At 38.5% G+C, this 25,945-nt stretch overlaps 2 protein-coding genes across 13 annotated transcripts in view; both read right to left on the reverse strand.

Annotated features, from left to right (window-relative positions):
* The window catches only part of iffo2a (intermediate filament family orphan 2a), a 22,413-nt gene extending 9,631 nt beyond the window's left edge, over positions 1–12,782 (reverse strand). For all 4 annotated transcript variants that reach the window (XM_060894789.1, XM_060894788.1, XM_060894787.1 and 1 more), the window contains exons 1-3: positions 11,969–12,782; positions 2,324–2,384; positions 873–968 (exon numbers count right to left, since the gene is read on the reverse strand). In XM_060894789.1, coding sequence (XP_060750772.1) covers positions 873–968; positions 2,324–2,384; positions 11,969–12,528 — 717 coding nt within the window. In that variant the 5' untranslated portion in view covers positions 12,529–12,782. The remainder of the gene's footprint in view (positions 1–872; positions 969–2,323; positions 2,385–11,968) is intronic.
* Positions 12,783–14,266: 1,484 nt separating this feature from the next.
* ubr4 (ubiquitin protein ligase E3 component n-recognin 4) overlaps positions 14,267–25,945 on the reverse strand; it is a 48,638-nt gene continuing 36,959 nt past the window's right edge. For all 9 annotated transcript variants that reach the window (XM_060894771.1, XM_060894767.1, XM_060894763.1 and 6 more), the window contains 22 exons: positions 23,079–23,220; positions 22,902–22,983; positions 22,618–22,791; positions 22,394–22,515; positions 22,072–22,269; positions 21,893–21,973; positions 21,710–21,797; positions 21,498–21,625; positions 21,244–21,351; positions 21,020–21,139; positions 20,688–20,878; positions 20,407–20,580; positions 19,516–19,615; positions 19,192–19,410; positions 17,859–17,972; positions 17,613–17,755; positions 17,388–17,513; positions 17,103–17,297; positions 16,765–16,989; positions 16,348–16,438; positions 16,073–16,235; positions 14,267–15,583 (listed from right to left, as the gene is read on the reverse strand). In XM_060894771.1, coding sequence (XP_060750754.1) covers positions 15,519–15,583; positions 16,073–16,235; positions 16,348–16,438; positions 16,765–16,989; positions 17,103–17,297; positions 17,388–17,513; positions 17,613–17,755; positions 17,859–17,972; positions 19,192–19,410; positions 19,516–19,615; positions 20,407–20,580; positions 20,688–20,878; positions 21,020–21,139; positions 21,244–21,351; positions 21,498–21,625; positions 21,710–21,797; positions 21,893–21,973; positions 22,072–22,269; positions 22,394–22,515; positions 22,618–22,791; positions 22,902–22,983; positions 23,079–23,220 — 3,049 coding nt within the window. In that variant the 3' untranslated portion in view covers positions 14,267–15,518. The remainder of the gene's footprint in view (positions 15,584–16,072; positions 16,236–16,347; positions 16,439–16,764; positions 16,990–17,102; positions 17,298–17,387; positions 17,514–17,612; positions 17,756–17,858; positions 17,973–19,191; positions 19,411–19,515; positions 19,616–20,406; positions 20,581–20,687; positions 20,879–21,019; positions 21,140–21,243; positions 21,352–21,497; positions 21,626–21,709; positions 21,798–21,892; positions 21,974–22,071; positions 22,270–22,393; positions 22,516–22,617; positions 22,792–22,901; positions 22,984–23,078; positions 23,221–25,945) is intronic.

Below are 25,945 nucleotides of genomic sequence, written 5' to 3' on the forward strand. Positions count from 1 at the left end.
ATGCACACACAAACACACACATTCAAATACACACTCAGACGCACACTCAGACACACTAGATGCATGCATACAGACGCATTCAGACAGACACAGACACACACAAAGACACTCAAAGACACACACACAACCACGAACACAAACACAGACACATACGGACACACAGACACACACAGACTCACACACAGACTCACACACTCAGACGCCACACAGATGCACACATACAGACACACAAAGACACACATACACACACACTAAGCCTGTGTCTGTGTTATTTTTTTATGTTTTCTTTTTTAAGCTCATAGTGTTAGTATGTACATCACTTCGGTTTAAATAAATATAAATAAATGTTCATCATCATCATCATCTTCTTCAACATCACTCTCTAAACAAAGTGTAAAACCTTGCTGATTTCGATTGAAGAAGATCGTGGCTTCCCTCCCACACCCCAGTCACTCTCTCTTTTATTTTTCTTCCCTGCCAAAATGAGCCACAAGAGCCACAAAGACTGGAACTAACCATCGTCTGAGCAGCTTCCTACCCCAGGCCATGAATCTCAAACACTTCACACAACCTCTCCTTACACACACTTTATACACTAATACTGCTCATACAACTGATCATATGAAAATGCAGCACCCACTGTGTATATTCTAGTGTATGCAGCTTTAACTGTAGTTTAGCATAACTATACATACTATATAGCTCAATACAAGTCGGGATATTATTCATTTCTACTTTATATTTGAAGATTATCTATAAGATGAAAAAAAAGCTCATTGGCAAACAATGCTCCATTAGTGCACGTTTTTTTATTAAATATTGGCTTCAAAATGTGCAGCAGTACTCAATAAGCAAGGACAAGATATACTTACGTCGGTCATGAGACTCTTATAGACGACTAGGTCGGCTTTAAGCTGCTCCACTTTCTCACTCAGTTCTCTCCGTAGGCCCTCAGACTCCTGCGCACTCTGTAGGGGACGAAGCAAAAAGGAAGCCAGTCAAACCGAGTGTTCCTCACAAGAACACGTCTTCTACATTCAACTTCAGCACTGTGAACAAACATGAACTAAAAGGCAAAATTAATGATGTACAAAAGATTTAAAAAAAAATTAGCAATTGTCTCTTGCACAAATGAGAATTATGTATTATTATATATAAACATATCTTTATTTGGAGGCGAGTGATAATTCTAGCGCATGCAGACATTATCTCTGATATAAGAACATCCAAAAGCATGTAAATAGAGAAATGGGTTAAGTGTACATAAAGTGCAAATTACGCACATTATTTATTCAGACCTGAGAATTATCTTAAGTGCTTAATAGCTGCTCAGGCAGTTTGAGTACTCGAGATGGGTCTTATCTTCAGAGTGATATTAATCTGAACAATCTTACAATTGTTTTTGTGTAAAAAGACCCTGAAATTCACATTTTGGAGAATGTCAGTCTATTTATTGCATTCATTTTCTGCACTGTTTCTCTTATGCAGAGTCATGAGGAGCCTGGAGGATATCCCAGGGAACTTGTGGGATGCCATAGACAGAGTGCCAACGGTTCACAGAGCACAACCACACACACACAGACACACACACACACACACACACACAACCATTCACACAAAACAAACAATGTAGAAATGGCTATCAGCCTAATAAGGCAGCATGTTATTGGACTTGGAGGGGGAAACCGGAGCACCAAGAGTAAACCCCAAAAGCATGGCAAGAATTTGCAAACTCTGCATATACCTCCAGGGTGGAAACAGTAATGAAGCTCCCAACTCCAGAGGTGTGGGTCAAATATGCTTTGCAATAAGCCTCTGCTCCCCCCAAGAATGTAAATACACTACTCATGAAGCTGCACTCTCACCAACAGAGTTTTTTGTCCCTCTCGGAGCATTTTTCTGGAAAGTTCTGTGGTGAGCATTTCAAATTCATCCAACCAAAAATAACTTCCTTGGTCTGATCTGCTTCTCTGTTATTCAGATCTACTATATACTATTCAGATATCAGTTTACATTTACAGTTTGGTAACCACAGTGGTTGTACGATGCTGATTGGAGACAAAAAAAAAATTCAGCTTGTGCGAATTTCCTCATTGTGTCCTTTATGCAACTAGGGAAAAAAAACCCTGGCAACATAAATCTGAATAGGTTTAGCATCACGTTTGAATTTGTATCACTTTTCCTGTGTAACTATTTATATATGAATTTAAAAACAAGTAGCCAAAAGTGAACACTGCGCTGTATACAAAACCCAGCTGTCAGTAAAAGCACAACGAGAATAAGATGAAGAGCCGAGCGGCGTTTCGCATGGCTGAGTGCTCACTTCTTGTAAAGACTCCACCATGGCCTCCATTTGCTGGCACTTGGACAACTCCTCCTCCCATCTGAAACACAAAGAACAGACATCTGGTCAATAAATACTTCAAGTCAAACAACAGTCATGTCATGCCACTTCATCATTAAAGACGAAAACATCTTATAATTGCAGGTGGAATTACTCTTAATGAATATACAGTATTGGTCATTATGAAGCAAACGATGATGCATAGAGTGTTAAGATTGCATACTGAGGATATACTAAGTAACACACTAATTATTTAATAATACTTCATCCTTAAAGTCACTATGGTGATGGTAGTGACAACAGAGCAAACAAGCCAAAGTTTCTAAATGAGGTGTTCAACACAACCTAGTGAAGCGGTTCACTGAGTCGACCTGCTTTGTTTAGAGTCGTCGTGTTGGCCGTCACTCAGCTGATGCTTCGGTTATGCACCTTGGTTTGTTCCTGAGTAATTAACTCTGGGTCTTTTGTGGACTTAAGTTGTTAGTGTACACAAACATTGCTGTCTCTCAGGTGACAGACTCCACACACAATTTCACTAACTCTGCCATGTGTGAGAACGTGTACTGCAATTTTAAAAAAATCCCCTTCATTACAGAAACCCTATACATAAAATTTTTACAAGTCTTAGGACTTCAGTGGGATTTTTCTGCAAGTAATAAAACTGAAACCCATCTCCTTATAAGGGAGGAATTTTTCCTGACAATTTCCCGAGCATGCCTTTTGGTCAGAATACACCTCCTCCACACACATCCTTGCTTCAACTTACTCTCTCTCTCTTTCTTTCGGTCCGCCTCTATATCTCTCAGCAGGATACCTTTCATTCCTCTCATAGTCCAGACATTGTAAAATCATTTGTCTTGAAGTCTGTCAAAGCAAATGCTGACTCGAGTAATCCTTACACGTGTTATCTGTATAAGATCTAAATGGAGCCAAAGCGTTTTCAGTGTATTTCCAGCATACTGAAAATAAAATGGGTTTTTCCTATATATCTTGGATTTCCGTAAAACTGCTTTGTTAACATGGCTATTCAAATACAAATATTGTTTGAGGCAGTACTGCAGTGGGACATGGACAAAATCCTCTAGGATATAGGAACATAGCGAAAACTGAGACGTTCAGACCGGCGTGTAACTCCAGTGTAACTGATTAAAGTAGTGTTCAAGGGCATGAGAAACTGACTCCAGTCATTTCCTCTGATCCACTTAGTTTTATTGCAGAGAAACCATGTTCATCATTTCTGACTATGCAATACAACATCGCTTAAACACACAACAAAAAATATTTCAAAAAGTTCAGCTGTGCATCTACATATGGCTTTTCATGTTAGTTTTTTTTTTAATTCCATTGAAAACAGGTTAGGGGATATGAAAACTGTTACAAAGCATTCCTGTGGGTGAGTATTATATTACAAAAACGACCCATTTCTGTAGAAGTGTACTTCCCTAAAGGCTTATTAGCATTTCCATACAACCAGGAAGAATAAATATAGAGAACAATGCATGGAACCATTCGAGAAGAAAAGTGTCTCGTGTATACTTGAATAAGCAGAACAAACATTGTCAGATCAGTGAAGTTCTCTAGACCGCTCTTCTGCCAAATGTATTTACTGCTCAATAACACAGGCAGCCACGTAGCTGTTTTACATGCAAAGAATATTTGTCACTTACGCCATACACAGCACCATGTGCAGTGAGACCCTTTTGTAGAATTCATAAAACATCATAAATTAGAAACAAAACAAAATAAATATGGATTGAATAGAATTATAATAAAAACAAACTTGAACCAAACTAAACAGAAATCGGTTTGATTTACATTCATACAACATACCATTGCTTTAAGTTCTTTAATGTTTTTTTTTAATAAAATGTCTTTATGCTCTTAAAAGGAGAAGAGAAGACTGAACCAAAACAGCACATTCTGATTGCTGTCTACAGTAATCACTATACTTAACACTCATGGACTGAGATAATCTGCTGCTGCCAACGTACAGTCTGGCTGACATCACTGGCACAGAGCACAGGAGGCTATCATGAAGGGAGACGAGGACAAATGAGTGAAGGACTCATCCATTGCTCAACAGCAAAACCTGCGTTCATTCCACTGCAATCCTATTCAATAGAAATTAACTATTGAGCTAGCTAAAAATTTGACTAGCTAACTTTATAACAAACAAATGGAGTAGTCTATGTATCCACTTAAATGGCCAAATGAAGTGTTTACATCAAAACAGTTAAACAAAGTGTTCTGTGACTTTCCTGATCAGTTAATGCTAAATAAGTTACTCATTATGGTACCAGTATCAGTGCTGGAACAGCAATATATATTTATAATATATATATATATAATACTTCATTAAGTTGTCAATACGTGGCAGGCTTATTTATTCTTCAGGTATCCATCAGAGGATGTGACTGACAACTAAAAAAAGTAATTGTTAATCAAACAATACATCGTTTGACACGGTCTCCGAGTCCCTGATCTGATGTGTACTGAATAGCATTAGCTGGAAACATCTTCACCAGTGGGCATTGAATAATAAAGTCAAAAAGAGTGTTTACCCATGTGATGAAAGAAGTGGGCAAGAAGCCAGCTATCCTAAAGTTCATTCTAGCTGTTCAACCACTTTGTTCTTCTACAAACTACGAACTCTTTTGTTCAAACTACAGAATGATAAAAGAACAAACAGAAGCCTGGTTTGTGGTTAAACAAAGCAATATAATGAGCATAGTCAGTTTGATCCAGTTAATACTATGACAAAAGATCTTACACAAACACCAGATTCCATCTAAGACATCATGTCTTAATATTAACACATTAGCCCGGGATTCCATTTACTAGACTTAATAACATGTAGAATCTAATAAATTATAGATTTGCCACATATACATATAATAATTGAAGAAGAAAAAAAATTAACAAAATAGATATCAGTAAATCCTACTACATCGTTTCAGTCTCCTGATTTTCCAAGCTCTGGAAAATGAAATGAGATAACCTATAACGGCTGTTGGACTTTTTTCTCACAGCATTTGACACAGAACCCTGAACTGAGAATTTCTGGTTTGAGCTGCAATGAATGGCATTGTCCCAATAAAACATGCCATCAGCAATCAATAAATACAATTCAATTCAAATTTCAATGTTATTTGTGTAGCACATTTAACAATAGACATTGTCCCAAAGCAGCTTTAAATAAATATATAAACTCAGCATATAAATTTTATATATTTTGTGATATATTTTATTTTGTGATCTTGAATGTTTTTAGAACTGTGTAATATTCAATTATGTAAATTTATTCTAGATTTTTTTTTTTTGTTGAAGTTTGCTGATTGGTCAAAACTGTGAGTGATTATGGCTTGTCTAGTTAACAGCAAAACTGATAAACTACTTTTTTGTGGTGGTGATTTCAAATCTCAGGGCCATCCAGCTGCCACTGTTGAGCCCATGACCAAGGCCCTTAACCCTCAACCGCTCAAGATGTATTAAAAAAAGAGATGTAAGTCACTCCGTACAAGAGCGTCTGCCAAATGCCAGAAATGTAAATATAGATCTAAAGTAACAATGCTGAATAAGGCTTTGCGTGTGGCTTGGCCATATATCACTGCCACTATTTTTGAATAGTGTTTTTTTGTTTAAGAAACAAGTCGAGATTCCACAGAATGCAATATAACAAGTGCATTCTGTGGAAGTGATAAGGTTTTATTTCATATTGATAATGAAAGTAATGTGATATACGTGACATTATTTAACAGACACGTAACAAAGATAGACATGAATTCTTTCTCTTTCAACCTCCCTTGTAGTGTTGTGTAATGTACTGAAATCTTTTTCATGTGCTACTATCAAAGATTTGTTTTTGTCAGGATCGTATTAAACATTCTGAGATGAAAACCCATATAACCTGTTGTGAGTCAGTAGTAAATATTTTCTTTGAAATGTCATTGGTGATACGTCTGCGTTCTGAGAGTGAGAGATGAGGATGAGTTATCTTTTCAGTCTGCTTCCGCTCATGCTGCTTTGTGATATCATTTAAATTTGTTCAACAAATACAATTGACTTGAATTGAATTGAATTTGAAATGTATTTCAGCTTGAGGTAAGAGCTGCAACGTTTAAACCAGAGCCTTGCTGTCTGGGTTCTCACCAAACTGATCTTTGTTCTCACAAACATTAGTGGGAAAATAATCATAGATTCATTCAGTCTGGGGTTTTTTCAGTCTGGCAATGAATATCTTTATCAGGTCATGACTAATTGCTATTCTATGTTTTGATGATGATGATGATGATGATGATGATGATTAAGATGTGAGATGATTGTTGCAGGCAGACATCAATGCAAGGCTAGAAATGAATGTAAATAAAAACATTTCTACATCATTTTGGTAAAGTTTCCAGACTTTCCACTATTTAACCACAGCAATGTGATCTGAACTGATAATGAGGATCAGTATTCAGTATTTTTATGAACTTTGTGTATTTTTTAAAGTTATTGATGCTAAATGTGGTTCTATGTGATACTGAATTTGTTTCTGAAGGCTGAAGATATCTGTTGTGCATTTTTGTTGTCATATGAGGATACATGTTTGTTTACAAAGGTCAATGAGGACCACACAACATATTTTGGCTCTGATTAATAAAAAGAACAAGGATGTACTTTCCCAAAAGCCAAAACGCATAAAATACACGTGATTTAAACCAATAATCGGATAGCCATACTTTGAGTTTTGTGAATTATTGTGTATTAAAAAATAAGTGTTACACTCTAGATCCTATGTCTGATGTTATCCTCCACTTTTGTTCATGTTCACTGTACTGCTTTTATATGACTATAAGCTTTATGCAACAGAGAAACGCACCAATCAAAAACATGGACTAAATGACCCATGGACTCAGAATCCTGAGAGTCCTTCTGAAACACATCTGTCGCCAGACTAAGAGAGAAAAAGGCTAAACTCAGATCAACATTTAGACAGGCTACACCCTAGAATCCACAATACACTGTGTGTATAATCACATATAATGAACATACCCTATACTGTATGTTGCGGACGTCTCTTATCTATGTGCACAGTAAAGAAACAAAAGTAAAGAAGGTAGCTATGGAAGTATCCAATCAGCCAATCATGTGGCAGCAATGCAATGCATAAAATCAAGCAAAAGATCAACATATCAAGAGCTTCACATTACAATGGAAAAAAGTTTAATCTCAGCAAATTTGATAGTAGTATGACTGATGAGTAGTTACTGAATTTGAGTATTTCAGTAACTACGGATCTCCTGAGTAAGCGGGTATGGAAAAACAAAAACATCCAGTAACTGTTGGTTCTGCAAGTCCAAAAGGGTGGTGTTCAGAGGGGATGGCCAGACAGGCCTAAGCTGACAGAAAGGTTATGGAAACTAAAATAATAATAACTTTACATCCATGTTATGATGAAAAGCATCTCAAAACGCACCAAATCCTGAGATGAACGAACTGCAACAGCTGTAAACCACATTGGCTTCCATTTCTTTCAGCAAAGAAAAGGGGTTTGCAGCTACTACAGCTACGTTGGGCACAGGTTCACTGACACTAGACAGTTTAAGATCAGAAAAAAACCAGGAGATGTTTTTCCATATACAGTATAACTGTCTAATGTTGGTGAGCATGTGACCAGTACAGTCACAGATTATATTTTACATTAAGTCTAAATGTGCACATTTATTTCTTTCACATTTGTCACATAAATTTCTTTCACTCATTACAGCCTGTCATTGTACATATGCGTGTCTTCCCTTCTGCAAGTCATTTACTGGATTTTTTACAGCACCAAACATTCCTAAAAGACAGCTTCAGATCTACTGAACTCAATCATGAATAGGCCTTTGAGGAAACTCAATCATGTGCAGGAGGCAACAAAATGGGACGAACAGAGATGACAAAAAAAAATCAAAAATCCTTAGCGATTCGTCTTTCTAGCTAACAATCATTGTAGTGTAATAAAAATGTCTTGTAATAATGTAATAATCAGACTGTAACATTCAGTGTATTCGTCTCTCCAAACAGACCTTTTCCACTGCACTGTAAGTAAACCCATGGGATTACCCTGTTTACTTGCCACTAACTTTTTGGATCAAAACTCAACAGTAACTTTTAAAAATGACCTTTTTTCAGTCCAGTGAATGTATTTCAGATTTCACCTGTTCACTGAATTTGTGTTTGAGCATGTTTATACATAAGACATGTAAAATAGAACCTTTAATACCATGAAGAAAAAAGGTAAAGAATAGAGTTTACGCTTAAAAGTATTAACATAAATTTGCAACATAGATTTTTAACTGCCATATTACAAGCCTGGTTTTCCTCACACTAACCATTTCTACATTCTTGGAGCATCTAGCCTTGCTGAAATGTTATCAGCCAAATTACATGGAATATTTTGGTTTCAGCTAAAATACAACTAAACTCAAGAAGATTGGCCTAAATGTTGAAAGTAGGGGGAAATTTGTGAGTCAAAAATAATTTATAGTTGGCCAAAGTATATGGCCTGCATTCATAGACCCTAGGGGCTTTTAAAAATGCACATCTGTTTCCAGACCAGGAGAAGGCTGAACTCGCCTAGATTCACATCACATAACATTAGAGAGACTACACCTTAAAGCCAGCATTCAATGGTAAATGACAGAAACTATTCCTAACATCTTAATTAAAAAACAAACTACAGGATGATGCCACATCTTTGTTTTTTGGTCATACAAGGTATAGCCTACATACTATATCTGCATAGTATTTTAAGACTTCCTGAACAGAATAGAAAAAATGTTTCAACTTTATATTTAATGGAATCTTTAATCAGAAGGACTGGATGGTAGTAGAAAAGGCCAAAGAGCAAAAGATCTCAGACCCCCAGGAGCTAAAATACAATGCAGAGTTTGCCCCAACTCCACCCTTTCCCTGATATTCCCCCGGGGGAATGACCTCACACTGATTCTCAGCTCCACATTACACATTACACTGTCTCACCTATTATCTATCCAGCAATGTCCAGCCACCATGTTGCAAGCTGAGTCAGAAGGGCCACCATAGCATATGGCAGGGTAAGAAAGCAATCCTCCAGAGGTTTGCGTGTGCCTTATGACCCAAAAAGCCCAGCCATCATGAACACAGGCCTTTATAGCTCGACTGTGAATAACAGAGTTACCGCCTATGCTAAATTGTAGCCACAAAGCTAATGAATGAATACCCAGTGGTACACCCGAATTGAGGCAGGGCTGCGCTCCCGTGATTGAGGACGTATTATCAAATCCTTTAAAAGTTAATTAAGAAACAGTGAATACAAGAAAGCCTTACAGCTGCTCCCAGATCATCTGGTCCACATATTTTTTGATTTGGCAAAGGTTTTACACCAGATGCCGTTCCTAACGCTACCCTCCCATTTTATCCAGTACTGAAAGTTAGCGCTTCAGTGGAAATTCACTGGATGGGATGGAAGAGGATGGGATTTAATGGAATGGAAGAGGACCAAAGATATATCCAGAAAGAAACATGGCTTTAAATGGTCTGCTATTCATAAACATACAGGATCATTTACATTTAGATGCTCTAAAATTAAACAAAAAAGATGTAGCTAAAACAAAGCTTCTGTATAGATTACAATCACAAAACAGATCTTTGAACCAAACCTCAGTTATAGTCCGAAATCTAGATCACTAGATTATACATGTTAATCTGACTAGACTACGAGTTTTTTTTCTAATCAATTTAAAGAATGAAAAGCATGTGCAATATGCATGTTAAAATGTCCTCGCACGGCCTTAGCTGATAGCTCTTGAAGATTGATAAGATATATAAAATGCAGCTTGTCACATGACAGAGAACCATGTTTCTATATTGTATTGTGCTGAATCCTTTCCAGCAGTAAAAATCCTTTCAATAATGGATTCAAACAAACATTAATATACACTTTTTAGTGTCAAACATTAATACACACTTTGACAGTAGAACTGTCAGAAATGTGCTGTTCTTAAACAACTTGCACACACACACATTCAAACACACACTCAAACACACAAACACACACTCAAACACACACATACACACACAAACACAGACACAGTTAGTTCAGGTCCAATTATTATTATTCATTTTTTTTAAATAAATCTTAAAAAACAAAAAAGAGTTCTGGCTAATTAAATTCTTTAGGAATTTGAACATGAACCCCTGATCCAGTGTTATCTAAAAAATGCAATTTTTTAACGCTGCCATTCTTGCCAAGCAGTATTTCAGCCACTCTGTGGTTATTTCCTCCTGCTGAGTTATGCAAGAATCCTGCCAGTAGATCAAACTGCAATAGACTGACCCACTTCTGCGATTAATGGTGGGATAAAAACGCAGTCGGCCTGCAAGTGGATGATAATTGTGTACTGTGTAAGTATGTGCCGCTGTGCGAGCTTCCACAGTGCAGATAAACGTGTTTCCAATTAGTGGGATTTAAAGACAGAGGAGTTAAGATCATGTTAGAAAATGACCTTTAGTAAAATAAAGAAATAAAGAAAGATTCTGGTATATTAATAGAAATAACTTAATGTTAAATACATTATATACATTTAAACTAACAACCTATTGATAAAATGTTGATGGCCACCTTCACAAGTTAACCTACAGCAGCCTCTACTTTTAAGAAACTGTCTATTTATTTTTTATTATCGATATTTTCTGGCCACTCAGCAGATGGAAGCCTTAAAAACAACAGGAAAACTTCTATTCTGGGAAAAGGATCACCTTGGACTTGCTGTGCTACCAATAGCTCACATTCTCATGCTATTACTACTGTATTACACACCAGTTAATGACTCATAACATGATCACTTCTGCTTTACTACCAACATAACTTTCAATAATATAAGTCAACGACACTGACAATAAATCGTTTAAATAAATATTTAAAAAAATAATAATAAAAACTAGTATTACTCAGATTTAAACCCAAATCAAAAAAACGTTTGATCTGTCTAACCTTTGCCCAAATTATTTAGTCATATAAAATGTCAGACTAGACAGGAAATGCCTTAAAGATACAGTAAGCTTTTCACACAATAGATTTCCCCAATGAATGAATGAATAATTGAATGCAGTGACTCACATCATTCACTGAAGGAAGACAAATTTTATTTCAAGTTTTCTTCATGATCTGGTATCAAATCCAAGTCACAGTTAAACAGATACAGCTGTTTGAACAGACACACGGTTAAAAGGCAAATGGTGAGTATACAATTTATTAAAGAATGGTTGGTGGTTGATTATCACCTCTGCCTTTTTCATAGTGAGCAGTGGTTAAGTCTCTGGCTTACTGATCAGCATGGTTATGGGTACAAGCCCCAGTGCTGCCAATGAAGGGTCTGTGAGAAAGGTTCTCATCCCTCGATCCTATGTGCTCCATGAGCGCTGTATCATGACTGACCATGATCTCTAACCCAAACTTCCAAACAAGCATATTACTGATGCCCAGGGGCAGGTCTCACATGGGATCACATTGACTCATTGATGTTTTGCGTTATTTTATTGCACTAAGGATGAAAATAAAATCACAACATAAAAAGTGTGATTTTAGTGTGTGTGAGATAGAAACTGGAATGAACTTGCCTCCTTCTGTATTCGTCTCTCTCTCGTTTCACTTTGGCTAACACGTTGTAGATGGCCCTGAGCTCTGGGGTGATGGTGTCGATCTGCACACCGACTCCATCTGGTTGCGTCCATGAAACTCCAGGCCCGTGATGGAGCTCCGACCGGTTTCCATACCTCCTGTTATGTAGGTAACTCCACATTCTACCGGGGACCCGGGCCTCGACTAACGGCCCTGCAAAAGGGAGCTCGTATTCCGTTTGGATAGCTTGCTCCCGGCTTAAAAAGCTTCTGCAGCGAGACTCATCCTGAGCCTGTTGTAGCTGAGTCTCTAACACTTTGTTCCTGCGCTCCAGTTCATGCACTTTGGCGAGGAAACAGCGGAAGCGGAGATTTAGCGTTTTTAACACATGAATGTTGGAGCCTAAATCATTGCGCAAAGCGCTGCTTACACCGGAGCCGCTTCCCGTGAGCGCAGAAGCGCCTATAATACGCGGTAACGGCGTTTCCATGTGAAGTGCAGGGGTCTGGTCTGGAAAAACATGAGGGAAGTCATCCATCCTGGACTGGAAGCGTTTCATTCAAACAAAAACACTGGCGTCATCTCATCTTTGTGTCCAGAAGCGCAAGGTGCACTCCCTTTATCCCTTTATCTAATGTCATACAAATACAAACACATGGTCCATTGATTCAACCGGGGAAATAAAGGCCTCCTAAAATGTTATAACGCCGAACACAGCCATTACCTCCCTTTCTCTGTCAGCTCGGTATCGAGCGATGTCTGTTATGTGCTGCTGGAAAACATCTCGCTAGTGAGACTCGTCCCGAACCGCTAATATCTCCATACGGGAAATGGCAGGAAGAGGCGGCGCGCGCACACACTCACACACACACACACACACACACACCCTATTCACACACACACACACACACACACACACACACACACACACTCTCTCTCTCTCACACACACACACACACATACACCCTATTCACACACAGCCTTTGGGGGAGCAACTAAGCAGATTTACGCGTATATAATACGTTTTAAGGAATACATCATCAGAGCTACTAGACAGGAAGTCACAGTGACTGTTTTGTGCGTTTATTTAAGCATTTTTGTTTTGTTTTTGTAAAAGAAAGTGGCTTGAATCATAACGTTTTCTATGCTGTAAAATGTCTTCTCAATTGAAATATTTACAGGTCCTTGTACTAGGCCTGTCTTTACATAAAGTCTCGTACCTGTGATCATTTATTCATATTTTTATACACATTTTATTATTCTGTTTAATTATGAAGACATATATCCTATACATATAAATCATATTGTATACCTTTGCTATTACTAATGATACAGTACATTCCTCCAGGAGATCTCCCTTCCTAGGCCACCATGAAAAATCAGCTAATCAGCAAATTAAACTCATCTTAATTAGTCAGTACTGTAAAGTGATTGAAGGCATTTTAATTGCATGAACTCTCCATGATGTAGTAGTGTTAAATCTGAAACTGTTATCCACCTACCAGCCCTTACCAACTGACAAAGATGGTTTCCAGGTGCGACCAGCTGGTTAAACTACACTGGATATTTCAGAATCTCATGGGAGCATCTGCTGCACTACTGGTAGGTAATTTGCTTGGAGAATAAAGTGGCAACCGAAGGAAGACAGCATGGGGAATGATGCTAAAAATCAAGCAAGCTAATGAGCAAACCCAAAGCTTGCAACCAGGGAGTTCCAAATGGCCTCCAAAAAGTATGAAAATTATACTTAGCTCAGAAAATATGATCAGAGTCAACCATGGAGGACAGGCTATTTGTAGCTCTGACCACAGATAGCCCTTATTCGTACATTAGTTCTGTTTTATACAAGGTAAGAAGAATGATTTCTGTATGAAAGCTATATATATATATTTTATCCCAGGCAACTATGGGAGATAAAATACAATACTTATGAATTTATCGTTGAATAGAGGTAGAGGTTAATATACACATCATATCTCCATAATTTAATAATAAACCTAGACAACAATCTAGTCAACAATGACATCTTTCAGAAATAAACCAAGAAAAATATCCAGTTACATGATTTCCTTTGTAGTGAAGTACATATCAAAGCAGCGAGAAATTAGTGTAAATTAATACACATTAATATGATCCTGATCGTTTTATGACTGATTTAGTGAAACTGTGATAAATTTAATAATCATTTCATGATCATTCCACTTAATGCTTGCTCCATTGCACTTTTAGCTTCCTTGTTTAATTTCTCAATAATCTTGCATTTAAGTATTTACTCAGATGACAAGGACAGTCATACATGGGATTCTTAAAGTTTTATTCATTTGAGATAATTCAAAAAGCGAACATTCAGCAACAGTGAACATTGTAGCAGCGGGAATAGGCGAATAAACACTAACTGGATTCTTTTCTTTTCTTTTTTTTAACCTCCACACCATGCATTCAGCTCAAAGTACAAGATCACCCTTTAGAGGTGTGTGTATGCATGTGTCTAATATATATATAAAAATATATATTATATATATACATACACACACACACACACACCGTGTATACATATAGAGATATATATTACGTATTTGTCACCAAGACTGCTTTCAGTGGCACGTTACTTAAAAACAAACATGTTTTGGGAAAATCTTCTCTGCAGCACGTTTTGGTTATGTTCGGGTCGGGATGTGAAAAATAAGTCAACAGAAAAATGATAAGCCCACAAAAAAATCTAGTGCGGAAAAACTCGAAATCAGAAACAAAAACCCAAATAGGAAAACAAAGCAAAAAGAAAAAGCTTCCAAAGTAAAGATGCAGGCCTTTTTATTCTTTTATACTGAAAGTTGTTGAATTGTGAAAGGTAAAACCCCATTACAAAAGCATTCAAATTCAACGAGCATACATAAACAACTTGCATTCTCCATCACTTAGACAAGGAAATAAACCTCACACACGCATGTTTAATCGAGTAGGAAGCCCTTGTCTTTCTTGCACATTACAATCAAATCACTGAACACCGCAAAATGTCCAGAAACAAAGTGCATGACACCAAGAGATCAATTCACACTTTTGTGATGCTGCTGCTCATCACTCTGGAAGTTAACTCAAAACAAACAAAAAAAAAAAATTCAAAAGGGATAAATAAAAGCCACAAGTTGTTTCACATAGACATTAAATTCCCAAACATATAAATTTACTTGAACAAAGCACCTGCAACATGTTGGATCAAAACAGCATGGTCATGGTATGTTTCAGTGTTATTAGATGTTACAGAAACATTTGTAATAATTGCATTACTTTGTCAGACTACATATATGATTTTCCAATTTAGGAGCGTTATAGTTGAAGACGCCATAGAAGAACAAACCCGAGTGAATATCAGGAGGTGGTGGTGAATGAGAGTGGGTGAGCTGATAAATATGGGAGCCCAGAGCTTAATTGCAAGGTGTCTCTGTGGAGTTGCAGTAACATTGTCCGGGTGGAGGACAGACTCCATGCTTGAACAACATCTGCACTGAGCAGGCTGGCCACACACCCAGGGAAGGAAAAGCATGGAAAACATTAGGGCACAGAGTTCAACAGGTCCTGCAGGAAACCATCAGGGTCTGGGATGTCTGAGAGAAGCCCTGCCAAAGGACAGAAGAGATTAAAAAAGTGACTTCCTCCTCAAAATGTGCAAACATTTGATCTGGATTCCACTTGTAGTTTTCTGCTTGATCTTAATATCAGTATGTTGCCTCTATTAAGCATCTTCTCAAGAAAAACATATCATTAAAAGTCATACAAATCATATAACTGTTCTGTTATGGTTATTAAAGCCAGTATTCAGTTTACTGTTTCACTGCACATGCTTATTGGATATTGGTGAGTTCAATTAAAGTAAATCATTAGCTATGATGTTTCATTTTTTGTAATGCATTAGTCTTATGAAAGGATGAAGAAATAACAAAGCTTAAAATGGAGACTTCATTTTGACACAAAAATAATTCTTTCCAAATTATCCAATGATTATTGTGCATCCCTAGGAATACTCAACCAAATGACCCATCTAAACCGACCTTGTAATTGTAGCAATAAACCAGCCTACAGAAGTGACAGCATATCTTTACACTCACCTACAACATCCAGGAACTCTGAGAATGATTCAGCAGGCATGAGCTCATCCTGAAAAGCCCTCAGTACCCTTTCAGAAGCCTCGTAGATTGGCATGTCATTGTGCCGCACATACTCGGCTAGCGAGAAGGACCAGCCTCCCTCTGTGTTACTGGTGGGCACTTTCTGTTATATTCAGAAAGAAAAATATATTTAGAATATGTTTAGTATATTAACATATTTCCACAGGCTAATACAGACTGATACTTCGGTATAAAGAAACAGCATATATTTGTACCCTGAACATGTCATAGATGAGGTCCACCAGGCCCCAGAAGAGAAGTGGGGAGCGATATACTGCATATTCCTTCACTGCTTTGTCTGTGAGTCTGTGAATAAAAGCAAAGATGTCAATTACACTAATAAAGTCAATGTCAAATAATGCAGAACTCTTATAACAAATGCTAATGCTATCAGTCAACTAGACAGTCATTGCCTAAATTACAATCCACCCGAGAACTTAAATCAACTCCTAAAAAACATAATAGTGGGTTCAAAAGTTCAATTAAAAAAAATACATTTTTAATTAGATTGTAATGGATCTTCAATTTCAATACATGAAAGGATAACTGCTTATATTAAATGTGGCTTAAAGTAAAGAATTTAAGACATGCGAAAAAAGCCTTATTTTGAACCCAATACATCCGTTTCTTACTTGTTAGCGCCCCCTGGTGAGACTTTTCGTGCATGTGCATTGACGAGCAGCCGGCGTAAGAAATCGATGCGTGTGGCTCTCCAGCGGTCAGGAGGAAGGATGTGCATGGCCAGCACAGTGAAGTAATGTGGCCCGTCCACTTCATACGAGCTCTCCACCCACTTATCACACGGCTGCTCTAAGAAGCTTTGCAAGTTCTTCTCCTCTCGTGATGTGGCCCTCGTGCTGAAAAACAAAGATTGGAATTTCTAAACTATAATTGCACAGATTTTCTCATGTGGTGCTTGTTTGCTTAAAACAGTGCTGTGTATTCATATCCAAAATGGTCAGGAACGTACGTATTAAGGACGTAGAGGACAGTATGGATGATATAGGGGATGAGGTGAATGTTGCTCTCGCGGCCTCCTCCCCCTGTGTCCACGCTGAACGATTGTTCCATTGCAAAGCGCAAGAACAGCAGCTTGGTGTCGTGAATGTTGAGCTGGTATGTGGGCTCTCTTTGCCCTGTGCATTCTTGCAGATATGTGTTGTGCCTGCAAGCCAGTATAACATGACAACACTCAACATTAAACAGCAAATACAATCCTTAAAAACCATTAAGGGGAAAGAAAAAAAAAGTGTACCTGGCCAGACATGTGGCAAATGCTGATTCAGGTACGTGTGGCCCCCACAAAGGCAAGAGTCCATTGCACTTGGTGTTGGCGTTCTGTAGAGCAGCACTTTCCCACTCCTCACGCCCTCGAGCAAGCCTGACACAAAGACCAGAGATAACGGTAAGGGTAAAGTCTTGCTAAAGCAAGACAATAAGACAAGTTTGTGTGTTTTCTCATGTGTGTGAGTGTGTGTACCGGACAGCAGCAAGGTGGCAGTCGTAGTGGACTATGTTAAAGTGCGAGACAGTGCTATAGCCCTGCTGCTTGCGGGGTTTGTTCTCAAACTCCTCCAGAGACACACGCTTCGTAAACGTGTAGATACCCAGAACCTTAGTCGGCTGTGCAGAGAAACACAAGGTGCTTTACACACGTAACACAGTGATGTTTTGTAATACATAAACATATCGTTATATACCACAAATGAGAGCTCAGCATGGGTACCTGAAACTTGTAACCTTCTCGGCAGATACAGCAGGTTAGACCTGGCTCTTCTACAAGCTCCTCCATTTGCTTCAATAAGGATGTCTTCGTCACAACCTGCCCCTTCTCATTGGTCTGAAACAAAACATTGATATTTTAGAGATGAAGGTACATTTATGGATGTTATGTTATTAGCAGCAACACTGTCACACCATTAGGGTTGCAAAGGGGCGGAAAGTTTCTGGTAAATTTCCGGAAACTTTCCATGGGAACTTAATCTGGGGAATTTTGGAAATATTTCAAATTAGAAACTTTACGAGAATTTATGGAAATTTACAGGAATTTATGGGAATATATGGAAAGGTATATAAACTATATCGTATACAAACATAAATAAACATTTTGTTTGGTCATAAGCAGACATGCATGCAAGGTAATACTAATTTTACAAATTATGTCTTGACTGATTTAATTGTAAGTAGAATTTTAATTGATTCTTTCATTGAGTGACACAAAAGCATAATAAACATTATTATGCTTGTAATAAACATAATAAACTTAATTGTAATAAACATTTTTCCCTATGATTGCTGTAAAATGAAAGCATCCCTCACCCTTGCCCTTCTAAAAAAGTCCCAATCAAAATGTAAAATGAAGCAGTTTTTCTTAAGCTTATTAGGTCTCTGCTTCTGTGGTAGTCAAGGCCTGGAAAACGGAGGTGAATCCCCCTTAAGTGATATCCCCCCTTAAGGGGGGGGAGTGAGTGTGTGTGTGTGTGTGTGTGTGGGGGGGGGGGGCAAATTATCTGTGCATGTGGTAACACTCCTAATTTACGGCTTATTAAGAGTTAGTAAGGTAGTTATTAAGTTTAGGTATTGGGTACAATTAAGAATGTAGAATAAGGTAATGCAGAATAAGGCATTAATATGTGCTTAATAAGTACTAATAAATAGCCAATATTCTATTAATATTCATGCTATTAAGCAACTGGTTAAATGACCCTAAAAGTGTTACTGTGCATGTTATGGAAGAATGCAAGTACATGCAGGGGGTGTTTGGCCTCAATGGCCCTCCAGTAAGCAGTGTGCTGTGTGCAAGTGACCGAGAAATGCAGGGAACAAATTCAACTTAAATTACATTCAATCTTGTTGTTTTAAACAAAATTATGCTGCAAGATTTTTTTTAAACTACATTTAAGTTCCTTGTTATAGGCAACTCTGCATTTTTTTTTAATTCCCAGTTTATTTCCATATATTCCCGTTAATTCCCATGGAAAGTTTCCAGCCTTGAAAATTCCCGGAATTTTGCAACCCGTGTCACTATGCATGTGTGGGCCATATTGTAAGAGACTCACAGTCATTCCTAATGTGCCCAGAGCTTTCTGCCTCATTGCCATAGCCATCCGCTTCTTCTCCGCTCGAGTCTCCCTTCGAGCTGCATCAATTTTCAGGTTCACTTCTGCATGCTCCCTCAATGCTTCCAGAAGGTTCTCAGCCAGTGTGCCTATTCCCTCATCACTTGACACCTGCTCCAGCTTGTGCAAATTACTTATCGAGTCCGTTCCAATCAGCTTCTAAAGAACACGAGAAAATTTATGGTGAGATTCTATACCCTCTTCCCCAAACTGAAGTAAGTAAGCAACAGCAGAATATTCTTAACCAATTAAGAGACACTATACCTGTGTAGGGGGATGCTGAGTGGCCAGACCACGCAACAGTCTGAGGATAAAGGGAAGAGCTGGGCGAGCAAGGAACTTCTTCCAAACATCTGCATCCAAACTGTAATACATACAACAGGTTAGCAAAGGCTGTTCAAAAGAAATTAAGCAGTACGTTCAGTGGAAGCAGGGCAAAGGAGCCTTATTGCACATGCTAGAAACCATTTCTGTGCTAAAACTAAGAGAACCTCCAAAAGTGTCATGGGTACATACGAATCTGTAACATGTTGCATGGAGGCCATGTTACTGTCCTAATACTTGCCATCACCCTCAGAATCATATGAGGAAAAGAAGAACTGCATTCTGTATTCTTGCATTTTTTTATATAATTTCAGAAACTGGTCTAATTTCAGTTATTTTCTCTAATGCTAAAACTGGGTCAAAATAAGAAATGTTTGTTAACAGAACTGCGTCCACATCACGGATTTAAATAATCTTACTTTAAATTCAGTGAATATGTGAGGGTTGATGTTCCTAGTATTAAGTCTAAAGATTTAGGACATTTCCCCCTGGAGAGCGTCACAGATGTGACTCAGTCACACGCAAGTCTGAGTCAAGCTGCCAGTCAGCATGACAACACGAGGCCAAGTCCCTAACTCGAGAGCACTGTCAAGTGCACATGGTGGTTAGACCTTCCACATCCTGTTTCTGCTATTATTTTTACAGATAATTTGATGAATCATACCACTAGCATCTTTTAGAAAAATTATTTTGGATATTTTCTGTGGTTACTACAATGTCTCAACTGGTAAACATAAAACACAAATTTGCAAATACTCAAGCACCAGTGGCCCGAATCCAAAAGTTAAGAAACAGAAAAAAAAGAAAGAAAGAAATTTTGGGGAAGCATACTTTTTGGCACTGGGGATATGTTTCTTCATGTAGTCCAAAGCACTTTGGGTGATGCCCTTCTGAAGGATTAGGTCTTTTAGCTGATGGCCATTGCTGTTATTTTTTATCCCTGCTGCAATTTTACAGAAACAGTCTAGGAAGACCTTATCATCTGCGTTGTGCTCCTCATCATACCTAAAAACAAACAAAGTATTGGTGGTATATCCAACTTTTTTTTTTAAAACCACAAACTGAACTGGCTCCAGTACAAGTAAAATATTAAACACAAGTGACTGCAATACTTGTCAAAACTGCAGCAAGGTTTGAAGCGCTCCACCAGGATGTGCATTTTCTCCAGTTCTCCAAAGGAGAGGTAGGGAATGATGCGGAGGAGGCCCTGTAAAACACTGGGGTTGGAGCGTACAAAAGTAGTGTTGATCTGGTCCAGCAGCATCACTAGCTGGTCTTTATCACCCGTCAAGAGCAGGTTGCTCTACAACATGAATAAGAGCACGGTTACAGTACATACTTCAAAAATAAATAAATAAATAAATAGAAAATCCCAACCGCAACAGATTGGGAATGACCACTGACCTAATAAATCTCTTTGTATGCAACATAAAATATAGCTCACCTTGTCCTCAGACAGAGTTTCAGCATTGGCCTCGTCCAGAATGATCTCCATGATACTAAGGACCTGCTCTGCTATAGATGCCCCTCCACTGTCCTTACTCTCCTGCTCAGCTACGAGTGCCTGACAAGTACACACAATAAAAAAAATGTTGAATTTAAACCAGGGTACATATATTTATGCTGCTCTCATGTGATCAAGCAAGTGAAGAAATGTGTTACACCCACCAGGTTCAATGTGCCCAGCATAACGTTCAGTGTGTTCATTTCTGGTTTAACAAGCTGCTGTCTGTTGATTTTCACTTTCACACAGTAACTAAACAGCTTCAACAGGACCTAAAACAACGAGAACAAAGTTAAAGATAGAACCTGACATATACATACACCATACAGCATTACACTTTTTTATAACATTCAACATTCAGTATTTGGAAAATGAAACTTAAAAACAGAGCTTAAATAAACTAATAGATTTTACATACTGTGAGCAGATGTCTGCCCTGTTTGAAGTCCTTGATTCCAGACAGTCTGTTTAGCATGCACTCCAATCCTCCACACTGTGCCATAACCCCAGCCATTTTATATACCTCCTCATCATCCTCTTCCTCATCTGTAATAGGAGGAAGTAAATAATCAGTTTGTAAACATAAAACTTATGGAAGGTCTTCTTATGGTTCATAAATGATAAAAGTACCTGTGGTAGAGTCCAAAGACTCAATAAATTCCTCTGTGGCATCACCCAGAAGGCCTCTCATACGGTAAATGATTCTCATTGGTTCACCCTTGGAAATGGGTACAATGTTAAATCAATAAATGACAAAAAAAGAAAAAAAGAAAAAAAAGACAAAAATAAATGTCTAAGATCTTTTGGATTTACCTCATTGGTTGGGCACCAGACCTTCTTGTAAACCTCTGCTACAGACAGGTCCAAGCTGATGATCTTGTTGTTCACAAGAAGCTAAACAGAAAAAGCAATACAAATAAATATATAATCTGCCATGTAACGGTCATTGAAGACAACACTAACAAAAACAAGCTTATGTCTGCATTAGCTACCTCCATTCCACTGTCATCCTCTAATAGTGCAACAAGGTCGCAGTCTTGACAGATCTTGTTCTTGATGTCCCTCATGAGTGGACCGATGCCAGGCTCATTACTACTGTAGGGGTTTCCTGGCATGCGGCCCTGCAGGAAGTCCTCCTGCTGAGGATCCTTTTCCAGAGTCACAAAGAACTCAGTCACCTCATTCTCCTCCTGAAAAAGAAAGAGAGCAAGAGAGAGAGCGAGAGCATGTGAGATTAAAGAAGCAGTATTAGCAAGGCTCTGTGATGAAAAGGGAATATACCATTTCACAAAAAGGAACAAAGGAGCCACTCACAGGATAAATGATGCTACACAGTCTCTCAAAGATGAAGACAGGAGTGCGGTAATCGTCAAGGTTGTATCGTTTTGCTGTTTCGATGCACACTGCCATGAAAGCCTTTGTTTCAGACTCTGTCCCTGCAAAAATAATACAAATGTTATACAAGAATAAAATTACTTAATCTTTAAATCCAGCAAGAAGACAAGCAAATGTAAACAAAGTGTTATGGACAAAAGTACCTGTGGTCATGTCCTCCAGCATCTCCAGCAGCATGTCCTGGGTTTCATCGATCAGTTTAGTTCTCTGAACCACTAGCTTTCTCAGGCAGAGGTAACCATTCAGCACGGTGCCCACTAGACGGCTCTTAAAGTGGCGTTTAATAGACTCCACTTCCACAAAGGAGGACAACAGGCCTAGGTAGATAATTATAGACGTAGGATAAGTCGATTTTATACTTTAGCAAAAGTACTCCTTGATAACCTATAGGATAGCCCAAAGATGTCTGTAAAATCTTCTTCCTTACCAGTGAGACTCTTGAGTGCATATCCTTGCTGCAAGTCTGTGCTCAGTATTGCTTCTTCTAAGGCTAGGAGATGGGCAATTTCCTAAAAAAAAAAAAAATTTTGACGTAACTTAAAAAAATAAATAAATAACGGATCTAGACAATGTACAGGTAAGCAAAGCTTTTAGCTGTCGTTACCTTGGTGATTAGGTTGCCGATGTAAGGGAGAACGCCACGTGCTGCTAGGTACACCTTCCAGTGAGCAGGCTTAATAAGCTTCTGGTACAAAGCCAGGTACTCAGCAGCACATTCTCCTGCAACACTTAGTTCATCCAGGTAACTAGAGGACACACATACACATGAAGTCAGACCAAAACCGTGCTATATATTACTGTGGTTTAGATCCCTATTTAGCAAGCTGGAGGTGAACGGCAAGGCTTCGGACTCAAAAGGGAACCCATCTTAATTTAGACATCACAGGATATTAGGATTATGAATAATTTCTCTGCACACACTGTGTATGAGCGTATTGGAGAAAGAATGGGAACGAGCATACAGAGAACTACAGTCTCCCATGTTAACTCGAATGACAACAAAAATAGTTCCTTTTAATTTTCCACTTTATTGTCCGCAACACAGGACACACGCAAAAACTGCTTTCCACAAGAAAAACATCAACAACCCCCCAACACGAGGCTTTCACCACCCCGTCAGCGCCCCCACAAGGACCGGATATCAAACTAACAATCTCCTTCTTAAAAAAATAAATAAATAACCAAATACATTTTTTATAAAGAGGGGAAGAAAACATTATCCTATAAAGAAGAGGTGAACATATTTAACAAAATTAAATAACAGCAACATCTCTTTAAAAGAGATCATTATCCTTTTTTTCACATTTATGTTTAACGTATTTATGTTCCCATACACCTTCACTAAGGGTTTTCAGTAGTAACAAAGTAGAAGCTCCCTTCTTGGTCAGAGAGTCAGCAAGTTGCTGCTTTGTAGCAGACCAAAGGATCTGCTTGATGTTTCCCGAGTGGTGATTAGTTCTTTTATGCTGCTGATCTCAAGACGAAGTCTTTTTTCTGTAACAGGCTTTGTGGACTTCACAGCATCAAAAAGAGAATGATTGTCAGTTACACAGATAATTGGCAGGTTGTTTAAGGCAATGCTACCTGTTGTAATTTCTGAATAAAGAGCAGATATACACATCCCATTATCAATGCCATCGGCGAGCGCCAGAGTTTCTCCTGCCAAAGTGCTTCTGACGACCCTTCTGATTCTCTTAGATTGCCAGAAGATAGGAGAAAATTTTCCATCTTCTCCCACCAAGAAAATTAGATGGCCACCCTGAGTACCACCATCCGGAAGATTTCCCATTGAGGCATCACTAAAAACAACAAGTTTCAAGGAACTCCATTTTCCCAGGTTCTGAAATTTTAATGTCACCTTCTCTGACTTTAGTTTTCTGATAAGCTTGTTTACATCATGCAAAGTCTGAACAGTAGCATGTTTTGTAGTTGAAGCAAAAAGAGAAGTGTCACACATTATATCTGGTCTACTCTGTCTAACAACCCACTGGATTTGTCCAATTTTAGACCTCAGCATGTCAGCTTCCAAGTTTGTCAGTGGAGCTGTACGTTGCACAGCTCTGATTGGATCCATAACAAAAGATTGAAGATTATTTATATATGTGCTTTGATGTACATGTATTTCTCCATTTCCAGAAGAGATTTCCATTCCCACATAATTAAAACTATCACTCTCTTGACGGCCAACTTCAAAAGCTGTTTTCAAATGTGGGATGACCAAAGAAGAAAACGTTTCCGAACCAGCCCACAGAAAATCATCAACACGAGAGGCGAGGATTCCAATCAACTCACCGTTGTCGTCAAGCCAGTAGAACACTGCAGGGTCAATCTGTGATACATGACCTCCCAGCTGTTGCATAGTATCTTTTACTTTATTGTACCAGTACAGCGAAGCATCTGCCAAGCCATACACACATTTGTTTAGTTTCCATAGCGTTCCTTTGCACATTGTTCTGGAGGAGGAGTAATATAGAAATTTCTAGACAATTCTTTTCCCTGAAGAAAAGCAGCTTTGATATCAATTGAGTTTAGGTGCCATTTCCTTTGACATATGACTGCCATAACAACTCTTAGAGAATCTGAAGCACGAGTAGGAGAGTCTTTTGGAAGGTCACTGACATTTAGCTCTTCGAAACCTCTTGTGACTAGCCTTGCCTTAGGCACTATGCCATCAGGTGTTTCTTTGACTGAACACACCCACCTTGTGCTGATACATTTTTGACCATCATCTTTTACTTCCTTAAACACAGTTACTTTTCCAGTTGTCCAGGTTGGTTTTCTTAGCTGCAGCAAAAGTTTCGTCTTCAATAATTAGCACATCACTTTCATGGTGAGGATTACCTTGTACTGTGGTGACTGGGGTAATAATCTGAAGGTCATCCATTAGTGTTAAATCAGCTGACCCAGTAACACCTGCAACAGTCTCTGGGTGGGTGTACTGTAGATTGTACCAGTCTGTGTTTTCCTGTTGCTTTTCCTGCTCTGCTAAGAATTTGTGCTGTTCGTGACTCATCGCTTTCTCTGTCTGTAAAGATAATGGTTTGTCCCGCTTTCAGTTTAGGAGTACAACTTCTCGCATCTTCTCCTGACTGAGTCAGTGTGCCAACCTGTTCATCAATTTCACCTTCAACATTTGCTTGTGATTTCTCCATGCTATCAGTGTCATCGTCGTATTCCATTCTGGTTAAAACTGCAGTAATGTAAAACAGTACTGTTCTCAATGTCTTGTTCTTTTGCATCTCCGTCTTCCTGTATTGTGTGATTTTCATCTGTCTTTCGGAGCCTAGAATGGTGCACACGAACATAAGTACCTCCGTGCCTTACAAAAATCACTGCCTCGTCCTGGCCAATCACGACACCTGGGCCTTTCCACTGTGCACAATCTGCATGCTTGTAGTAAACTTTGTCACCAGTCTCATATGTCTCATCTGTAGGTCGTAACTGTTTACGCAAAGCTCGTCGGATTCTTTC

The sequence above is a fragment of the Tachysurus vachellii genome, chromosome 19 (genome assembly GCF_030014155.1).
Source record: "Tachysurus vachellii isolate PV-2020 chromosome 19, HZAU_Pvac_v1, whole genome shotgun sequence".
Lineage (NCBI taxonomy): Eukaryota > Metazoa > Chordata > Actinopteri > Siluriformes > Bagridae > Tachysurus > Tachysurus vachellii.